At 57.7% G+C, this 21235-nt stretch overlaps 2 protein-coding genes across 2 annotated transcripts in view; one reads left to right on the forward strand and one right to left on the reverse strand.

Annotated features, from left to right (window-relative positions):
• The window catches only part of KCNK9 (potassium two pore domain channel subfamily K member 9), a 74722-nt gene extending 57781 nt beyond the window's left edge, over nt 1–16941 (reverse strand). The window contains exon 1 of the mRNA XM_036923176.2: nt 16538–16941. Within this exon, the coding sequence (XP_036779071.1) occupies nt 16538–16820 (283 nt within the window). The 5' untranslated portion in view covers nt 16821–16941. The remainder of the gene's footprint in view (nt 1–16537) is intronic.
• Nucleotides 16942–18682: 1741 nt separating this feature from the next.
• LOC118931055 (uncharacterized) lies at nt 18683–20219 on the forward strand. Its single transcript, XM_036923191.2, has 3 exons — nt 18683–19565; nt 19672–19824; nt 19981–20219. The coding sequence occupies exons 1-3, from the start codon at nt 19190–19192 to the stop codon at nt 20052–20054; spliced, it is 603 nt and encodes a 200-aa protein (XP_036779086.2). The 5' UTR covers nt 18683–19189; the 3' UTR covers nt 20055–20219.
• The last annotated feature ends 1016 nt before the right edge of the window (nt 20220–21235 follow it).

Raw genomic sequence — 21235 nt, forward strand, 5'->3', positions numbered from 1 at the left:
AAACAGAATTGCTGGGTGGGGCAGCCAGGCGAGTTTGATCAAAGGGCAACTTCAGCCGGCGTGACCCTTCTGACCTCCGTCCCCTCCTTTTTCCCACCTAGAACCACGATGTGATCCACATGAGTACAAGTGGGAGCACATCACAGAAGACAGAGCAGGAAAGCCAAAGGCGCCTGGGCCCCAGAGGGCCTGCACACCGAACCCCGGAGGCCAGCATCGCCACTCACTAGGCCTCCCACCCAGACATGCCCTGGGGCCCCACGTCCTCCCGGCGCCTCCAGGCAGCCACACCACCTTCCTCCGCGCAGGCACCGACCCGGTGCCCCATGAAGGCCCGCGAGCACATTCCTGCGAGGTCAGGGCTTGGCGTTTCTGATGCTAGGAGCTATGGCACCTCACAGGTTTTCTTTTGTCCTTCCTCCTCGGAAGCTCCAAGCAAATCGGAACTTCCATCATAGCTACCATGATGGTTAAAACACATGAATCACACGCAACACCCCAGATTTTCGAACCTGGCTCTTTATACCTTATTTTTATGCCTTTTGTTATAAGCAATGTCAAAATCTTCCTAAAAGAGAAAGGGTGAAAATGAGCTAAAAACATGAACACATATAAAACAAATGCTAATAAAAGAAAGTAGGCACAGAAATAATATCAGGGGAACAAAGGACTTAAGGCAAAAGAATCAAGCACAATAAAGAAGCTTGTTTTATAAAGGTACATTTCTCTCCACAAAGAAGAAATAACAAACAGGAAACTTTATGCATCTAACCACATCGCTTCGAAATACATAAAACTAAAATTGTCATAAATATGAAGAGAAACTGACAAACCACAGTGACAACCACTGAAAGAGACACAAATCTCCCTCACGAATTAAGTAGACCTAATAATAATACTAACCAGATGATTATAAAGCAAGGATACAAGCTGAAATGTCTGCAGAGCCTGGCAGCTGATGTGAGCAAGTGAGGTGATGGCATATGATGATGACAGGGACCACTGGCAAACAGATCAGAACACACGCCCCATTAAAGACATGAAAGTTAACAGAATAATGATCATTTAAATCCCTGTATGTGCTTACTTCAGCCTGCGTGCGGGCTGATGCAGGTAGTACTCACTAGTTTTCACCCACCCTTGACAACGATCTGAATAACATAATAAACAAGTTTGATTTAATAGATTTACGTAGAACTTAATGCACAACAAAGTAATAGATGTTCTTTTCAAATACCCATGGAACTCTAGAAAAAGTGTTCACTGAGCGACAAAGTCCAATAAATTATAAAATATAGAAATTATGCATTAGAAATGTGCCTAAAAATAGTGAACATTCAATAAACATTAGTGCTTTTAAATGTTGAATTGCAATAGCTGGCTTAATTTCCTCAACAGCTTAGAGGGCTGTAGTTATTGTTATTATTTCCTCTATCATTATTATCATTACTATCCCCATTTTATGGACAGCAAAAGCCAAGGCACAGAAAAGTTGCATTCCCTGCCCAGGGTCACACAGATAGTATGCAGCCAAGACAGGGTGATCTGACTCCAAAGCTCATGTTCACAATCACTATGTTAAAAAAAAAGTGCATATGTGTGCACACAAGGGTATTTGTAATTTTAAAGCACACAACAAAAATTCTTGGGTTAAAGAAAAAAATATTCATTGGCAAATTATTTATAAGCAATAATGAGCAACCTGTGGGGTACAGCCATGGTGGCACACAGAGGAACATGTATAGCTTTTAATACATTTATTTAAAAAGCAAAGCCTAGTAACTGTCAATGAATGTAGGAAAAGGAAATTAAGCCTAAGGATGTAAAATAAGTATTTCATAAATACAACAGCAAAAATCAATAAGATAAATCATTAAACTAATATAATGAAACCAAGAGTTGGCTCTTTTAAAAGATCAGTTGATGCTGGTAACTAATTCCAAATGTTTTCAAGCCACGTAAGAGCCAAAGAACGCTCGTGAGCAGGCCAGACCCTGTCTGAGAGCCAAGCATCCTCGTCACCTGCACAGCAGCCTGCTAGCAGCCATCGCGTCCTGGAAGTGGGCTCAGCACTGGACTGAGATGGGAGACTCCACTTCCACTTTATGTTTTGTTCGATATTTTTAAGTTGTTGTCATACAAATTTTCAAGAATATATTAAGATAGAGGAAAAAAAGTATAACGGACCACCAGATATAAATAAGTGAGCTCCAGTAATTAACAATTTATGGCCAATCTTGGTTCTCCCCAATACCACGGGGCTCACCCCAATCCCACTTTGAGCAAGTCACCCCACTTCCCCTGTAATTCAGATTATTTTGCAGCAGATCCCAGACACTTCATTTCATCTCTAAGTGTCTTAGTATCTCTCTCAAAGATAAGGACTCATTTATTATATGCAACCATAATAAAATAATCTCACCAAAAATTAACTTTAACTCGTGTGTGTGTTTAAATTTCAGAAGTACTCTATGCTGCCTGTTAAAAAAAAAATCCAATTAAGAAAAAAGCTTAAAAAAAGTACAGTAGACTTCATATATCCCAAAACCCAAAAGGCACTGAAGGAGGCAGGGCCACCCACAGTCTACCAACAGGGGACACTGAAGAGAGACAGCAAAGGGGTTTGCCTGCTGTCCCCCTGCAGGGAAGGGGTGGGGCAGGGATTTGAGCTCAGGTCCCTCAATGACACGTCCTAGGCAGGGTCAAGGCCACCACGGCAGCCTCTGGCCCAACATATACGCAAATTTTGAGACTAACAATAAGATAATTAACACGTTGGGGCAACAAAATCTCCTCGGTTGTGAGATAAGCCCACTCTCATACATGCGATAGGGCGGAGAACCACGGGAGAGTGACCTCCACATGACAGGCCCTGGACTAGATGCCTTCATTCCCCTGTGCTCATCTAACCATCAGCCCCAGGAGGATGCTAATGTGCCAAATGTTTCCTCCCAAATGCATATGTTGAAGTCCTAACCCCCAGCACCACAGAATATGACTGTGTAGGTAGAGCTGGCCTTTAAAGAGGTGATTAAGGCAATATGAGGTCCCTAGGGTGGCCCTAATCCAATCTGACTGGTGTCCTTATAAAAAGAGGAGATTAAGACACAGACACGCACAGAGGGACAACCATGTGAAAACACAGGCATAAGATGCCGTCTGCTCAAGCCAAGGAGTGTGGCTTCAGAAGGAACCCACTCTGCACACACCTTGATCTCAGACTTCCAGTCTCCAGGCTAGGGAGAAAACAAATTTCTGTTGTTTAAGCCAGGTGGTGCTTTGTTATGATAGCTGGAGCTGACTGATACAGAGACAGGTGGTGCACCACAACCGTGAGAAAACAGCACGTCGTCTTCAGCTCCGAAACGGGCCGCATTCAAGCCCAAATTAGCCTCCAGAGCTAGGCTCTGTCCACTGCACCAGGCGGCTAATTAGGAACACAGGCAGGGACTTGGCAAGGGGGAGCCTTGGACAGGCCCCTGGGAGCCCTCAGTACAAGCAGACTGTATCTTTGCCTTGGCCCCATCATGGGCAGGTGCAGTTCCTGCCCTTTGACTCTGGCCTTGGTCATGTGACTTGCTTTGCCCGGCGGATTCATGGATGAAATGACAGCACAGCTGGGACATGGCATAAGAGACCTCACTTGCTCTCACTGCCCTCTTGTGCCTCTGCATCACAAAGAGGAGAGCACACGATGGCTTGGAACAGAGCTGCCCCCAGTCAGGCTGCTGACCAGAAGCAAGTAAAAGCTGCCCTGCCGAGCCCAGCTGAGCCACAGGCTGTGAGCAGTAATAAATGTTTGTTGTTTTAAGCCTCTCTACTTGTGGGTGATTTGTTACACGTCACTAGCTAGCTGATACAGAAGGTCAAAAGAAGCAGTATGTAACACTATTGTTACAAACACAGACTCTGAAGTCAGACTGCCTGGGTATAACTCCTGGCTCTGCCCCTATTTAGCTAAGTGACCTTGGGCAAGTTACTTAACTTCTCTGATCTTCCTTGTCCTCTTACAATGGGGATACATGAAAACCTCTATCTGATAGGATTGTTGAAAGGCTGAAACTAACTGAAATAGTGTCTGTAAAAACCCAGAACCATATAGACATACCATGAATGACAGCTCTATTGTTGTGGCAGAGAACAGAAGTTAAGTTTGTCCTGAGGATCTCTGGGGAGCAGGACCAAGGCCAGCAGACGAGAGACCTTCTGTCATTTCGTTTGTTTTCACACTATGCCCGTCTGCCTGTCCTACTGATTTAGTGAGGTAGTGAGCTGCCTGTTACCGGAGGCTCATGCAAGGTGCCAACCTGAGAGAGTGTGGCCAGATGACCTGACCCTTCTTGACTGTCAGATGATAATCACTGAGGCTGGTTCTTCCTGGATTCAACCCACAATTCCAGACAAGTGAACAGTATCTGGGGTGCACAGGGAGACACTATGGGTGTAATGGAGAGAATGCTGGGCTTGAGGGCAGACGACTTGAGTTCAAGTCCCAGCTCCACGTTGTGACCTTGGGCAAGTCACTGGACCATCTCTGAGCCTTATGGGCATAAGAGCTAATTCCTGACCGTGCCTATTTCACAGGGTTATATACGGATGAAAGATGGTAGAGGACAGGAACCTGCCTTGTAACTAGACAATACCAGGAGCGGGTGATATCCACAGAGTGGGCCACAGCGACACCGCCCTGGACACACCGAAGGAAAAGCTCTCCATCTCTGAAGTTCGCTTTTTCCGTAGCCTGGACTGGACAAGTGTGCAGCAAGCATGTTACTGTTGTCTGCTCTATAGCACAGCAGACATGTAATCAATCACAGAAGGCGTTCCTGCCCACTGGGGCTGCTTCTCAGCTCAGAGTTCTAGCGACCAAGACAACTGGCTGGACCAGACTGACCAGACCAAACGTCCTGTCCCTGGAGCTAGACCAAGACCTACCAACTCTCCTGCCCCACCTGGTTGTATCCAGGAGGTTGTGGCTTCTGGGTGTCTACAACCCCCTGGACTAGCTATGTCTGGGTTAAGGGTGGGTTTTCCCAACTATGGACACCAGGCTTCCACACAACCTGGGCCAGGCCATGCAAAGATTGCTAAGAAATGTTCTGAAATGGTAGGAACATCAAAAACATCTTCAACGTTGCCGAGGGCTGCTGAGGTCGCGGTGAGGCAGACCCATGCTGCGTTTGTGCCGTTGTTTGTGGGAACAATGTGTGAGACCACCAGGTGCTTGTGCCTGCTGACCTGGCAATCCCGCCACCACAGCAAAGTCTTAGTAAGAACCCAGCAGACCCTACACATACATAGATGCTCAATAAATCACTATGTACAATTGGCAAAAAAAGAAAAGATACATTAAATCACTATAAACAGAGTAGTAGTTAAATAGATGATAGTATGTTCATTTAGTGGATAAAGAGGCATTAAAATAAATTTCCCTTAAGACTGCAGAAACACAAGGTAACGTTTGATGTAAATTCAGAGAGAAAAGGGCTCTGAACTGCCAGGCATACTGCTACAGAAACTGTGCGTGCCTGCTAAGACCTATCTCCACTCCTTCCTCAGCACCAGAAGCCCATTGGCTGGAGAAGAAACAGGTCCCATTTTCCGGACTCCCTTGCAGCTAAGGTTGGTCGTGAGCTGTAAGTGGAAATCCTTGGATTGGCCACCCAGGAAGGCTCTTTAGAAAGGAGCAAGCACACCTGGCACAGGCCTTTGTCTCTCGTTCTTCCTCTTTGTCCTGCCAGGAAGGATGCTGGAGGTAGGCTGGAAGGGATGCACCCATCTTGGAACCATGAGGCACCAGCCTGAGGACAAAAGTCAAGCTAAGCTGGCCGAGCAAAAAGACAGAAGGGGCCTAAGTCTCTGAAGGCATCCCAGAACGACCTGTCAGCCCATCTGCCTGCCCCAGACTTCTTAACGAGAAAGATAAAACCGCCGTTTGGCCAGGTCCCTGCTAACTGGGTTCTCTGCCACAGCAGGCAGCTGAGCACAGTCCCTAATAGGCTCGTTCTGATGAAATAAAAGAGGACACTTGTAGCCACTGATGATAATGTGCATATGAAGGGCTAAAGCCACTCTTGTATGTGACCATGGAGCACAGGGAAGTTCTGGGAACCTTCTCCTCTCTTTATAAAAAGTTCTTCTTGCTTACTAATTTTCAGTGATATGGGAGCTGTTTTGTGAATCAGCATACACTGATATCCACTTCACCAGTGCTGAGGTTCCTCAGGCCTAAACACTGTCCCAAGTAGATGCTAGACCAGTTTTGCCAGTTGCCAATGTTTCTCCGAGTGCAGTCAGAGAAGTTGTTCCCTCCCTGGAAATGGCACTCACGCTGGGAGAGCCCTCCATATGAGCAGGCTCGCGGGAACATTTCTCCAGGCCCCAGTGTTCTTGAGCCAGGCCCCTTCCTGGGCACAGATGAGACTCAGGGCTCGAGGCCCAGGCCAGGCCAGGCCTGCCCCACCAGCAGTCATTATGCACATGGGCTGCAGGAGACCTGGAGGCCCAGAGCCTTACGTGCAGGTCCTGGCTCATATGCACCCAGCACCTCAGAGCCGGGCCGGAGCAGGCACCGCGCTCCCCCAGGCTCCCTGTAACATGACAATGCCTGCAGCCGCTACTGCTTGAGGGGTGAGATCCGAGTGTCCACTGCAGTTCTCCCCCACACCATGGAGCTCACCCCACCCACCTGGGTGACTCACCCCAATCCCAGCTGGGTGGCTCGCCCCAATTTCACCTGAGCAGGCTCACCCCAGCCCACATGAATGAGCTCACCTCAGCCCCACCTGAACTTTCATTTCCCATCCACACAGTCTGACAGTGTCTGAAAGCTCAACTCAAGAGTCACCTTCCCCAGGAGCCTCCACAATGTGGCTGCCTCTCCCCATGTGCCCTCCTCTGGGTGGAAGGAAAGAAAGGGCACTGGTAGAGGGAGGGCACACTGTGCCTCAGACGCAAGGGTGCACATGAGCGTCCATGCACACACACCATAGCACTTGTCCCCCACACACCATGATCTGGAAGACAGCTTATAATGCTCCAACTCTATAGGAGGCTCAGTGAAGAGAAATCACCAAGCCAGGGGCCATTTTGCTCTTTGGGGGACATTTAGCAATGTCTGAAGACAGCTGTATTTGTCACAAGAGTGGGGGGTGCCACTGGCATCCAGTGGGTAGAGGTCAGGGATGTGGCTGAACATCCTATAGAGTGCAGGACAGCCCCAACGCAAAGAAGGACGCAGCCCAAGATGGAAGGCGGGAGAACACTGCCCTAGCCAAGGTAACTTGGGGGGGTGTATTACCACCCCCCCACTGCAGGGGTCATGCCTGCACCCTTGCTGGGGCTCACAAGCCGTCATGGCTGCTGGCCTACAGACGTGGGAGTGCTGCCAGCAGGCACCTCAGAAGTACCCGACAGAGGCTCCAAGAGACACTGGCATGTCCCCAGCCAGCCCCTCCACGCATGGGCCCCGGGGCTCGAAGGTATGGGAGGGGACAGCAAGAGGGGCAGGTGTGCAAACACAGGCGATTCCAGGAGCCCAGGGAGTGACTACACGGCCCGCACCCTCTCAGGTCTGCTGCCAGCGGCTCCGAGGGGAAGCTCCCCCAGCAGCTGCCAGAGCCCAGCCTCTGCCCCCCGCCCTCACCCCTAAAACTCCCAGCTCCCCAGATGTGTGCCCACCCTCCAGGTCCTCTCACGAATGGCCAACAGGCCCCAAAGCCACTGCTGCCACGCTGACATCCCTGCTTCCTCACGCAGTGCCTTGTTCCTGACGCTCCATCAGGCAGTCCATCGGTAAACACCTTCCAGGGCCCAGTGGCTGCCACTTGCTGGGGACCTTGAGACGAAGGCACAGCCCCAGCCGTCAAGTGGCTCCCATGTGGGCAGACGCAGCACAGCCCAGGTGCCCACTGTTGCCTACTGACCAGAGTCCAGGGGACAGACGCGAGGGCAGCCTCAGCATCCTGAGAGCACGCCGTGGCAGGCTGGCAGAGGGAACGGCATGGGCAAGGCCCAGGGTGGGGCTGCCCGGCTGGTGGTGCTCCAGGGAGGCCGGGAGGGAGAGTGCGGAGGGGCCTCAGCAGGGAACCGGGGAGTCAGGGGGCTGAGGGTACTGCAGACAGAGGGCTGGGAGCCAGGACAGTGCCCTCGGGCAAAGGACTGGCCCTGAGCTGCCTCTCGCTTTCCTCACCAGGTAGCTCCTCACCCGACTGGCAGGGCCAGTGACAGCCTAAGGTCATTTTCACAGGGGGTGTCTCTTCCCACCAGGTAGGACTCCCATGGGCCTGTCACTAGTGGGCCTTGGGAACTGAGATCACACGTCTAAGCCGTGGGAGTGAGAAGCTCCCAGTTGACAAAAGGGGTCCCTAACCTGCTGGTTCAATTAAAACCAACAGCTCACATTCAAAAAGTCGGGACCCCCACCGTGCGCCTGCCTGGTGGCCCTGAGGCACAGGACGAGGGGCACCCTGCACAGCTGGGCGCTGAGCCCTGCCCTCGGTCCAGGATGTGCTGGGTATCTGGCATGCATGCCCTGAGGCCCCCTGGGGGCCCAGCTGGGCCCTGTGGCGCCTGAGACCAGTGAGCGTCCAGCCCTGCCTTGGGGACGCGGGCGTGTACCAGGGAGGCTGCGGCACAAGCACAGAACCAGGGCGCCCGGCAGGGCAGAGGGGCTCCAGGATCAGCAGGCAGTGGGCTGGGGGCAGAAGGGCTAGTCCTGCCCCAGAGGGCTGGACAAATCAGGGCAGGGAAGCAGGTGTGAACTCTGACCTGGGCAGACAGACACGGTGGGAACTGGGGGTCAAACGGGGCTCCAGCCAAGGACCCAGCTCGGACCTGAGAGGGAATGGGCGCTGGGGGTGTATGGCAAGGGAAGGTGGGGCCTGGGCTTCAGAGAGGTGGCCGTGGCGAGGGTGCCCCAGGAGACCATGCGTACCGCGGGCCCAGGCTAAGGAACCCTACCACCTGGGCTCGGGCCGCGGCCCCCGAGGCACCCAGCAAGCATTCCACCAGGAGAGCCTCCTTCCGCTGGATGGCGGGGGCTTTTCCATCCTGAGGGTGCCTTCTAAATGCAGAGTGGACACCAGGAAGCCCCTCATGAGGGGACGGACCCAGGAGGAGGCTTCAGTGGGGCAGGGCCTGGAGACAGACCGGGGATGGGATCCTAGAAGGAAGGCGGGAGAGCAGAGCTGGGGATGCAAGTAACAGCCTCCCAACTTCATCAAGAGCCAGCAGGGTACACCGGACAACCAGAGCCCCCATGCCGCCTGGGGGGGCCTCCCACGGCACGTTCTCTACCACCCACACGACACGGACACTAAGCTCTACATCCCAGAGCACAGATAAGAAAGCTGAGGCTCACGGGACATTCTGAGGGTTGGGCCCCTGGGGCTCCAGGACCCCTGTTCCCCAGAGCCCCTCTTCTTCCAGTCCCAGGAGGCACGCCACACCATGACCCATTCATCCAGAGGGAAGACTGAGGCTGGAGGCCCCCCTCCACTGTCCAGGTGCCTAGCAGAGCACCCCTCCTGCCACCGCAGTGGTCCCTGCTCCCCCACCCCCACTCCCGCAGCTCGGCCACCTCCGCCGGGCCCCACCCCCAGCCCACTGCCACCCCCTGGCTCCTTCCAGGGCTGTGGCATTGCTAAGGGTGAGGACAGTTCAGGCACAGCCACCCACTCAGCCAGCAGCACCTCAAGTGGCTGTTTCCCAGGCAGCCCCTGTCACTGCTCGACCCCCAGGCCCCAGCAGGAACACAGCTGGGCAAGTGGCCAAGGCCAACAGAGTCGTCAGCCAGGAGGTCTCTGTTTCTCCCAGGCCCACAGCTGACATCTGATCACAGTGTCCTGACAAGCCCGACCGACACACTTACAGTCGCTCCTAAATTTTCTTATCTTTCCCCAGTGCAGCCAATTGTTCCATCAACCATCCCTTCTTTTCTGTGTCCAAGCACATAATTCTGCTTTTCGCTCAGAAATCACGTCAGGGGCTGTACTTGGGTTCGCATCAATCCAAGACAGAAATGACTGCACAGAAGCACACAAGAGATGTTTGCATGAACTAGGAGCTCAAGACATGTCAGTGCAGGGAGAGGTTGCCAGAACACTGGCTTTCCAAGCAGGGGCATCAACAGAAGTATTGATCCTAGGCAAGGGATGGTGGCATTCAGGCCCCTCCTCACAGTGAGACCGGACTGGAGTGCACACACACAGACCAGCGGTGCTCAGAGGTAGAGGCCCAGGCTTCCCAGGAAGGAACCCAGGGGCCTGGGACTATCTGCCAAATCCTCCAGATGGTTATAGGACAGGGGTGGGCCAAGCTCCACTCAGCACTTCCTTGGGAGGACTGTAAGCTACAGGGCACATGCCCCGAACTCAAAAGGGAGAACTTTCTACCAGCGGAGGTCCCAGAGTTGGGAAAAGCAGAAAAAGGGGCCTCAAACAAAATATCTTGAAGGAATGGAAACCAGCACCCTGCCTCCCACTTCACCCCCAAGGCTGTATGGTGAAGGGTGCTGTCCAGTGCAGGGCAGCAGGGAAACCCTCACCCAAATGCACATCGCAGACTTCCTCTGCCCACGGGACCCTCAACACTGCCTGCTGCCCCTCCTTTATCAGCAGCCCAGCCTACCTGGGGCCCCGCCCCTCGTTCCTGGGGCTCTGCTGAGAACACCATGCGTTTGTTTCCCACTGTGTCTTCCTGGTCCTCTGGCGAGGCTGGTGTGTACAAAGCTGCGGCAGCGCCACACTCTGTCCTTCCTGACTCTGGCTGCCAGTCACACCCAGGACCACCCGACACACCCTCCCCACTCCAGGCACACCCACACATCCGTGTGCTGAGTTCCGTCTCCTCTCCCAACCCCAGCTCCCAAGTTCCAGTTCCCAGATGGAGATCTGGCCCCTCCTCCGGTGAGCACCTTGTTAAAAGGATACCCCCCACACATACACCCCTCCACATGGTGGCCCCACCAGATCAGAGCCTCAAGCAGCCTGCACAGTACCTGAACCCACATGACCGCACCACTTGTGAGGTAATGAGCTCCCCGTCACTAATGGCATTGAAGAGGAAGCTGACAGATGAAGGAGGTTCTGGGGCTTGGTCATGTCTGTTTCTTGATCTAAGTGGGCATTGTTTGTTTAAAAGAATTATTGAGCAATAGACTTTTGATATGTGCACTTCTCTGTAAGAACAGTATATTTCATTAAACATTTTTAGAAATCAAAAGTGACTAGGATTGGCTGACAATCCTTCAGGGAGGAGATGAGGCTAGAATGCCTTAGCGATCCCCATGTGCAGGCACTAATATTTCTGAGCACTACTACGGCCTCTGTGCCCCCAACCCAGCTCTGTGCCTGGTGCCAGCTCAGTGCCCGCCCCAGCACACGGAAGGAGATGGATAACACCCACTGAGGGGGGAGTGAATGAACAGTGCCCGGAGGACGGAGTGAGAGCTCCAGGGGATGAGCAAACCACCGTACAGAGGGATGGATGGGAGGACTGTGGGCACATGGAGGTGAGCACACAGGTACACCTGGGACTGAGTGAGAGAATGCATGAGGAAGAGACACATGGAGGTGTGACCCAGGTGCGTGCGTGAGTACATGGGAAGTGGGGGAGGGAGGTGTGACACAGGCGCCTGGTGGAAGAGGTACACACATGTGTACTGAGGCCTCGCTCACCACCTTCTCCTGCTCTCACATGCCTGGGCTCAGCTGGTGAACATGACCCAGGGAAGAGCAGGTGCTCAGAGGTGGCGGGTGCCGGAAACCTGGGTCTCATCTGAAGCCTCCCCCCTCAGAGCACTGACCAAGCCGTCCACGCTCCGAGCCGTCTCTTCTATGCCACCCAGAGTCAGAAAGAACCTCACTTCCCCACTCCTCCCTGCCACCTATCAATAGCCTGTGCTGGAGGGCTAGCGTCATGGCGAGGAGCCCAGGTCCAGGCAGGGTCTGGGGAGGAGCGGCCATCAGGGGCCTCTCACGTTCCCGCACAAGGCAGCTGCCACTCTGGAAAGTAAGGAGGAGACGTCGCCCCTCCTGTGCAGACCCCGGTGTGCCGAGTCCGCCGGCCCTTCACCTGTGTCCTTCCTAAACGGAGGAGCGGAAGGCAGAGGGGGAAAGGCACTGATGGAATATTCCACAGCCGTGCTTGGCCGGGGGACGAGTCCATAGCTGGAGCCTGTGCTGGGAAGACCCTGGTGGCATCACAGAGTCCAAGGCCATCGGCCTCAGTGTGCGCTGCCTTCTCTGTGCCTCAGTCTCCTCATCTGTGAGGTAGGACAACACTCCCCTCAGAGCAGAACTGAGGTGAGCTTGTGTGGAAGCTCCGCACGCCCGACAAACTCCTGCCCACTCCAGTCGGGCCTGTTGCCACTCTGCGCAGGGCACTGCACTGGGCATGCGGGTGCGGGGAGCGCATGGGGCAGGGTGCGGGAATCAGCCCCACTGACAAGGAGGGAGGGGCAGAGGGCAGGGCACAACGCCAGGGAGGAGCGCTCCCTCTGGCGGTGTGCGCGGCACACGCAGGACAGGGCAACCAAGGGCAGCTGTCCCTGCCCTTCCTGCTGAACCATGTGGGTTTCCCCTCCCCTCCTGCCTCAAGGCCAGGCCTTATCTTGTCATCTAGATGGTCCCCAGCTTTCCAGCACCCATCAGAGGCAGCGCAGACCAGGCAGGGGCAGGCGCACTGCTGAAGTATAAACTATGTATCAAAAACTATGCCCAAGAGTGCAAGAAAAAAAATGGCAAATGCTTTCCACTTTGCACAAACTCTGTTCAAGGCCCTGTTTGTGAATGAGGACAGGGAGGCACCCTCTGCATTCTGGCCCTAAGCAGGAGCATGGCCTTGAGCAAGGAAACTGCAGGAGCCCCACAACTTTTCCTCCGAGTGCACTGCACCCGCTGGCTCCTAAGTCCTGAGGCACCTCGCTTCCTGCGGCAGCCCCTGACCCCAGGGCACCAGATGGGTTCAGAGGGCCTGTGGAAACACTGCCCCTCATGGAAATCTCCTCCTTCTCCAAAGCCCAGAGAATCGGAAAGCACCCCTCTCCTTCCCTCCTTCCCTTCTCCCCCATGTCTTCTTCCCCCAGGCAGACCAGTTTTTAAATTGTCCTCCCAGACCCTGCAGAAGGCATCTGAATTTTAAGTATGGTTTCTTCTTCTTTAATGATCCTGAAGGTGGTAAAAACTTAGATCACAGATGTTAGATTAAAAAAAGCAGTGTCGTGGAGGTTCCTGCTCTGTTGTCAGGAGTCGCAGTGGACGGTGGGATGCAGTTTCGGCCTAAAACACCTCCTGTAGGAAGGTTGCAAGTTTGATGTGGGGGGGGGGGGGCGGGCATCCTCAGCCCCTAGCAGAGAAATGGGAATTGATGACTGTAGCCTGGCCAGCCCTGGCCCAGCCCCCTCCACTCCCACCCGCCACTGACAGCTTGGGAAGCAGGGTGAGAGGGCTCCCGGCCATCCTGCTGATCGGATAGCCACAGCACCTGTGAGCATTTTCCATCTGAAACACAGTGGAAAGTTCCAAAGGTCTAGGGCTTCCCAAGCTTGGAACTCAACAATACAATCTCGGAAGTAGCTTCAAGCGTCCCAGACATCAAAAGAAGCAAGGGGGGAGGAGAGGCGGATCAACGCTGGGACTGAAGCTGCCCTTTCCCAGCCCGCTGGACCTGTGTTCCTCCTCCTATGACACAGTGGCTGCGCCCCAGGCTCCCGGGGACACAGGCGGCTTGCAGCATAATATCCCTCCAAAGCCTTTCAGGAAGGCGCGGCCACAGATCCAACACAACACGAGGTGGTAATTGTATATGTTTTTAAAGTCCATTTCGCAGAGCGAGCTAATAGCTGCATTCATTTGCACGTGACGAGTGCCCGTGGTTCCTGCCCCACCTCAGAGACTGGAGCTCAAAGTTGAAGCACGCTCAAGAAATCACTCAAGGTTAGATTAAAAATAAGAACGCCGGTGAAGATTCACCTGACTTATTAATATCACTGTCCAATAGGAGACAATTCCTTGGAGGGCCTGGCTTGGGGCTGGTTTTTGTTCTAGGACTAGGAGCACCTTAATTTGCATTTATATTAAAAAAGAAGAAAACAAACAGAATTAACTAGAAAGGTGCCTTGTTTCCTGTAAATTTGAGCTCTGCTAAACAGCTTCCCAGGGCAGAGAGCACAACACTCAGCCTATGTCAAAGCGCACCTACTACGTGCACAGCCCTGCGCCTGGTAGCTGCAGGCACCAGAGGGCCCACCAGGCCTTCAGAGTCAACCTGGCAGGCGGCTAACACGTCACACCCCTTCTACAGGTGGGGAAGCTGGGGTTGGAGTCAGGAAGCAGCCCCCCACCACCGCAGTCTTCCACTGTGATGGGACTTGGGTTCCAAGCCAGGGCAGTGGCTCCAAGTGTCTTTCCACTGTGGGGCATCTGACATAGGACAGTCTTTTGGTGATATCCTTACATATATATTCCAGGCTTTCTTTCCAGAAAATCAGTCGAAAATTCAATGAAAGAAGCTGAGAAAAATCAGTCATCAGATGCTGCTGGGGTACTGTCCTGATGGGGATCCCCCCACCCAGAGCCCCAGCTAAGATGACACCTTCAAACGGCCACACGTTGTTCTTGAAGCATTAAGCATTAGGAGCAGATGCCCGAAACTACTCATCAGGGTCAATAAACCCACCTCAGTAAGAACTTTATCAATCTCACCAGTTTAATTTTTCAAGTAAATGGGAACATCCCTGGGTTTGACTTTAACTCCAATCCTTTCCTCAATGCCGTAGCTCAGCTCTCGGGACCAGCCAGACGTGTCATGTGTTTACTTCGCTACTGGGGCCCAGCACACACGAGCAGATTTCACCTGTCTTGGGTCTAGATTGCTAACGCCATGTTTAGGGAATGCTGGTTTCTCCCCTCCCCAAGGTGGTCAGTTTCCAAGGCACATTTCTGCTCTCAGGATCTCCAGCAAACGGGCCCCTGTCCCCCGGGATCACTGCCCTGCGCATCTGTGCGTTACCACGGAAGCTCACGCTGGAAGTTTAAAGATAGAAATGACGGTAATGACGGACAGGCCCTTTCAGGTTCTGGAAGCCCAGGGTGGGGAAGGAAGGACTTTTCTATGTTCTGGCCATTGGGCCAAGGGCGTGGGGCAAGCGGGAGCAGAGCTGGTTAGGTAGACGACAGAAGGACAATTTCCGTTCAAAAACAAAAACCTGCACCAATGAATAAAACATTTCAAACAAGATGACTCTCTAAAAAGTCTTTTCAACCAAGAAGGAAAGACAGGCCGTCCTGTGCTGGCGCTTCCTGTTGCATATGGCACTGAGAAATCCTGTTTTTTCAGCACGCAGAGCTTTCCAGACAAAGAAAAATATCAAGAGGGAAATCAGAGGAGGTCCAGAGAAGTAAGGCAGGAGGGAGGAGAGAAGGCAGAAAGAGGAGGCCTCTCCTCCCCTTCAGGGGCACAGAACAGAGGCCCCCCCAGGCCAGGTGGGTAGCTCTGACAGGTCCAGGGAGATGGCTGTGGGAGGCAGGGTGCTGCTAGGACAAGGTGCAAACCACGGAACCACCACCCTACCTCTGTCACATCCACGGGGATGAAGTGGCCTGCTCTAGTTCCCACCAGGCTCAAAGTGTAACATCAATGTCTGTGGGTCCTCCCAGCCCTCGGCCTCAGCGGGGTGCTGCCCTAGGCACCCACCCAGGGCTGCTCTGCAGGAGTGCCCTTAGGAGAGGGACCCACAGGCGTCCCCAGAGCGCACAGCTGGACTCTTTCCCCAGATCCAGGGCTGCACTCCGCCCCCACCCCCACCCCGCTCCTGCCCCCAGTCTGGGCGCTATGCGGACTTGCCTACCCACCGTCATAGCCCCAGCGGGGGAGGAGGGGGAGGTTCTGCCCTGCCACCCCCCGCCCCCCAACTATGCTTCCAGAGCAGTTCACCCGGCTGCCACCCCCACCCCAACCACCAGAGAGCAAACTCTCTCCCCCCAGGGGTCTGGCACCGCCAGGCTCCACAATTCGAGAAAGGGGAGCTGAAATCTGGGCTCAGAGACGGCCGGAGGCCCGCGAGGGTCAGCGCCTCCCACGCGGCAGGAGCGGTGCCCTGCCGCCTGAGTCCCTCTCCGTGCCGCGGGTGGCAGGCCAGCCCTCTCCACCTCCCGGAGAGGTAGTAAGTGTAAGGCTTGGAACCCCGCGCAGCCCAGCCCGCGCCGGGGCGGTGGGTGGGTGGGTGTCTGCTATGGGATTATTCTTAGCGCTCCACTCTTCGCAGAAGTGGCGCCTCCGCCCTCCGGGCTCCGGCACGCTCGCTTGGGGCTCGCATGCCCGGCCCAGACACCGGCGCGGAGGAGAACACCGGGCGGGGTTCGCGCAGGAGACGCGGGGGCTCCCGAGAGGGGAGGGGGCGCGGCGGGAGGGGCCCCGAGACGGGACGCGTTTAACCCTCGGCGCCCCGCACCCAGCGCCGCGCCGCGCGCTCCGCCGCCTCCCCGGACTGCTCCCGAGGCGCGCGGAGCCCGGCGGCGGGGCGCCCAGCCCTTACCTATGGTGGTGATGACCGTGATGGCAAAGTAGAAGGAACCGGCGAATTTCCACTGGACGCCGGCGCGGTGCGGCTCCGACTGCAGGATCACCAGCTCCAGCTGCCGGTAGTCCTCGCCGCTCATGTTGTACTTGCCCTTGATCCGGATCTCCTCGGCTTTGAGTTTCTCCTCCTCGCGCATCTCGTGGTCCGACTCGAGGGCGTCGAAGACGGCGGCGCCCACCAGCAGGTAGGTGAAGGTGCAGACGATGAGGGACAGGGTCCGCACGTTCTGCCTCTTCATGGCCGCCAGCAAGGAGCCGGCGCGGGGGGCATGTCCCGCAGGCTCGCAGCCGCGCGCGTCCCACTGCAGCGCCCGGCGGCCGCCGCCGCCGCCGCCTCCGCCGCCGCCGCCGCCTCCAAGTTGTAAGCGGCGGCGGCAGCAGCAGCGGGGAGGCGGGGGGCGGGGAGGCTGGGGGGGCCCCCCTCCGCCGGGGCCGCCACCGCGAGGCGGCTGGCGGGGCAGGCGCGGCGCGGGCCCGGGCTCGGGGGAGCGGGCGGACAGGCAGAGCAGGCTGCTCGAGCGCCGGGGCCAGGCGTCCGGCAGCCCCGACACCCTGCGCCAGACCCGGCCGAGGCAGCCCGCCCCGCGGCGCAGGGCCATGCACGGCGGCCCCGCTGGGCACCGCGCGGCCTCCGCAGCCCGCGCCCCGCTCCCGCCGGGAAAGCAGGGGCGGGAGCGGGAGTAGGAGCGCGGCCGGAGGGCGGCCGCCGGGGCCCGCGCCCCTCCGGGTCGGGCTTCCGGGCGGCGGCGCCCAGCTGGGAGCCCGCAGGTCTGCGCGCGCGCCGCGGGACCTCCTCCCCTTCACCGCTCCTGCGCCCCCCTCGAGGAGGGACGAGGAAAAGTTTGCGAAGTGGCGGCGTCTCCCGCGTCCTCAGCAAGCGGGGAGGGGGGTGAGCAGGTGCCGCGGGCGGGGCGGCGCGAGGGCCCAAGGCCTGAGAGCCCCGCGCCCACTTGGGCGCGCGGGGACGCGGCTGGGTCCCCGCCTGGCGTCGGCCGGCCCACGAAGTTTGCTCGGCTCGGTCCCCGAGGCGCGGGAGCGGGGCGCGGCCCCGGGGCTGCAGGGCCGCGGAGGAGCAGCCTCGGGGACCGCCGGGGGACGGCGCGGCGGCGGTCGGCCAGCCCGCTCCTCCCGGGGTGGCGGGTGCGGCGGCGGCGGCGGCGGCGGCGGGAGCGGTTCCGCGGGCCTCGCGGAGCTGCGGGGTGGGCGCGGGCGCATGAGCCGCGCGGGGGTCGGGGCCCTCCGGCGTCCGGGGAGGCGGCCGCGGCGCTGGTCTGCCAGGGGCGCTGCGTGCGTGCGCGCCGGAGGGAGCCCGAGTGTGTGCGCGGGTGTGTGTGTGTGTGTGTGCGCGGGTGTGTGCCCGTGCGTGCGTGCGTGTGTGTGTGTGTGTGTGTGTGCGCGTGTGAATGCGCGCGCGCGTGCGTGCGCGCGCGTGGCAGTGCCGCTCAGGCGGGAGGGCCGCGGGGAGCGGGGGCCGGGCTACGCCGAGGCCCAGCCTCCCGCTCTCCCTCCCTCGCTCCCTCCCGCAGCCTCGCGGGCGCGCCCCCTCCCGCCTGGTCCCCAGCCAGCTGGCGAGGCGGCCGCCGCTGCTCCCGCTGCAGACTGAGCGCGGCGCAGGGCGCAGGGCGCGCGCGGAGGCAGCCAGGGAGGGGAGGCTAGGCGGTTGGGGAGGCGGCGGAGGCCGGCGGGAGACCGGGGGTCGTCCGAGAGGGGGTGGGGGCGGAGGCCCCGGCAGGTTTCCGCAGCGGATGGGAGGAAAAACGAGGCCGCTCGGGTCCTCCGGGACCAGATCCCCGAGAGCGGGCGCGGCCACGCAGGGCGGAGAGTTTGAGGGACCCGGGGCTGGGGGAGGACACGGGATCCAGCCAGGCGGGCACACAGGAGGCTTAAAGAGGAGAGGGGGTCGCGAGGAGAGTGGGGAGCCCAAGAGGAGGCGGTCACGGGCACCCGGGAGCGCGGCGGCGCCCGCTGTTCCCGCGGGGCCGGCCACCTGGCGCTGGCGCGTGGCGCTGGCCGGGCGCACCTCCTCGGCGTGTGGTCGGGTCCCGAGGGCCGCCCCAGCCCTCGCAGACGTTGCCGGCCAGGTGGCCCGGCACCTGCCAATCCCCGGAGAGGGCTGAGGATGGCTCGGGCCGCCACTCTCGCGCCCGGGCCGCAGGGGACAATGCCGCATTCCTTCTTCCTCGTCCCTCCCTGTTGCTTTTACGAGAAACACTCCTTGGCTCCGCGAGCCCGGGCTCCAGGTGCCCCCGGGATGCAGCCCTGCCCTCCCTCCTGCACCTCCGCGTCTCGGAACGGCCCACCTGGGCACCGGACTGGGGAGGACACTCGCAGCTCGGCCCGGACGCACCTGTTTATCCTCTTATTTAAGCCTTCCTGGCCCCCTTCCCTTCTGCCTGCTGGTCGTCGAGGGGCTTTCCCTCAACCACCGGCCCCCCTAGTCTCCTCTTAAGCAGTAGCGCTCGGAATGGGTAGACCGAAGCTGCGGAGACCCCCGGGACCCTCTCCCTGGGTCAACATCTTCCCTTGGACCCCCGCCAAAGAAGAGAGACTTGGGGAAAGGGACGCCCCCCGGGCGGGCTGGCTGACGGGCCAAAGGCGGCCTTAGGCAATGCGGAGTAGGCCAGGGAATCAGATCCAAGCCTCGCGCTGCCTGGGGGCTCCCAGAGCCCTGCCTCTCTGGGTCGTCCCTTCGGCGGGTCTCGGGCTCCCAGTCGGCGGGGACTCTGGGACGATCGAGTGTAGAAACCCCCTGCCTTATCGAGGCTCCCCACGCCATTTCCGCGACTGCCGGGTGCTTGCGCCCCTGGCCCCACCGGGGAAGGGGACCCGCAGCTGTGGGCGGTGTCTGGGCCGTCGGGGCTCCGCTGGACCTGCGGGTGCCCTTGGGCACGGGGACGGGGAGCGCCACCCCAAGCAGGCACTTTCCCCAGAATTCATTTTGGAAACCGAGGCCCCCGCTCTCAGCAAATGTGCCTGGCCGCCTGGTGAGTCACTGCGAGCGGGCGACAAGGACTCCCAGCAGCTGGTAATTAATTGCACCGTGGCTCGGCCCACGACGGAACCCTAGTCGGGCCTCCTGCCATCCTGCAGCGGCGCCACCCCTGAGTCACAGCCGTCGGGCCTTGCCGTCCGGACGCGGCCCGCCCGCCTGGGCGCCACCAGGGGGCACTGGACTCCGACCCACAGGTCGCCCCGCTTTGAGCCAACCCGGAGTAAAGAAGCCCAGGCTGTCCCCAGTTGCAGGTGCGGGAGCGGGGGATGGGACGCTCTCACCGACGGGCTCAGAGCCTTGTAGGGGGACACTTTTATTCCGTTTACATACAGCCTTTCGGGAAAACGGAACCGCGTTGTGTGCATGAAGGGGCTCAGAAATAAACCTCCGAATGGCTTGTTTTACAGATGGGAACATATTCAGCGGGAGAGGATCACGCGCCCAGAGGCGAAGGCAATTCCGATCCAGACCCAGCACGTGAGCGTCTTCCCAGCTTCTCCTTCCAGGGCGCCTTCAAGGATCCCGGCTGCCTTCTGATCCCGAGGTCACAGAGCCTTCAATAACCAGACCATCCTCCCCAAACGCTGGTTCTTACTTTTCTTCCCCTTCCAAAATATGGCCTTTGGACTCGAGAGAAACGAGCCGGGAAGCCGCACTGCCGGGCGGGACCAGGGGGGGCGGGGGGCGGAAGACGAGGGTCTCCTGGGCTGTCCATCTGCATCACCACTACTCTCTGCGCCCCAACCGGCCTCCCATGGTCTTGACCTGCGAGTGGAGGTGAGCTCCTGAGAGCAGAGCCTGGCCCTGGGCAGCTGCCCGTGTCCCCAGCCCTCGTCCCCAGCCCTCGTCCCCAAGGCACTCGCTGCTAGCACTCTGAGTTGAAGCCATGACAGTCCACAAGGTCAGGTGGCTGCGCCTCTGGGGAGCCCACTTGCCTCTCTGCTCCTGTGGTCCGCACAACACCAACTCCAGGCCAGAGAGAGGTGGGATCAGGGCTCAGGTGTGGGCAAACAGAGCCCAGGATCCCTCCTGGCCGCAGTGATTGGCTGGGAGTGGCTTGCCTCTCAACCAATGGGAAGACATTTCTAAGAGGTGCCAAAGCACTGTGGCCCTGGCAGGTCCTAAGGCTGTAGGTCTGTGGAGCACACGGAGCACCCCCACCTCCACCCCCAGTGCCAGAGCAAATGCATTCTCTCCAGCTGAGGTCCCTGTACGTCGGTCCCACGGGGGACTGGTGCTGCTGGGGTCGATGAGCTGGCGGCCTGTCTGTGCGCCTCCACCAGTTGGTCCCCGGGCCTCCCTGGACCTCAGTGTCTTCTTTAGTAAAAACGATGTATCTGATTAGATAATTAAAAACATCATGATTTTACAACTCTCCATCTACTGCTTACTTGCATACTAGCTTTAAATACATTGGCCTTGTCATCAGGCCCAGTGCTAAGGATGGTCACCCTGTCTGAGGCGCCAAGCGGTTTGCGCTGGTCCCGCAGTGACCCAGAGCACACCCAGCTCCCAGGCCAGCACTTCTTCCACATCAGCCCCGTGTCTGTGAACCAGATTCCGCAGCCCACAGAAGGCAGGGGGGTTGACAGTCCAGTACCTCCAAGAACCCACAGTCAGTGCTGGCCCGGGGCAGGGAGCCAGAGCAGCCCCCAGAACACC

Source organism: Manis pentadactyla, chromosome 3 (assembly GCF_030020395.1).
Source record: "Manis pentadactyla isolate mManPen7 chromosome 3, mManPen7.hap1, whole genome shotgun sequence".
NCBI classification, from domain to species: Eukaryota; Metazoa; Chordata; class Mammalia; order Pholidota; family Manidae; genus Manis; species Manis pentadactyla.

What these genes read in the sequence shown, in the direction of transcription:
- LOC118931055 (XM_036923191.2), top strand. Translation starts at nt 19,190, where the DNA reads ATGCGGAGTAGGCCAGGGAATCAGATCCAAGCCTCGCGCTGCCTGGGG. An exon ending in CAAATGTGCCTGGCCGCCTG is followed by an intron (nt 19,566 to 19,671) that starts GTGAGTCACTGC and finishes GCCATCCTGCAG; the next exon opens with CGGCGCCACCCCTGAGTCAC. An exon ending in CAGGCTGTCCCCAGTTGCAG is followed by an intron (nt 19,825 to 19,980) that starts GTGCGGGAGCGG and finishes CTTGTTTTACAG; the next exon opens with ATGGGAACATATTCAGCGGG.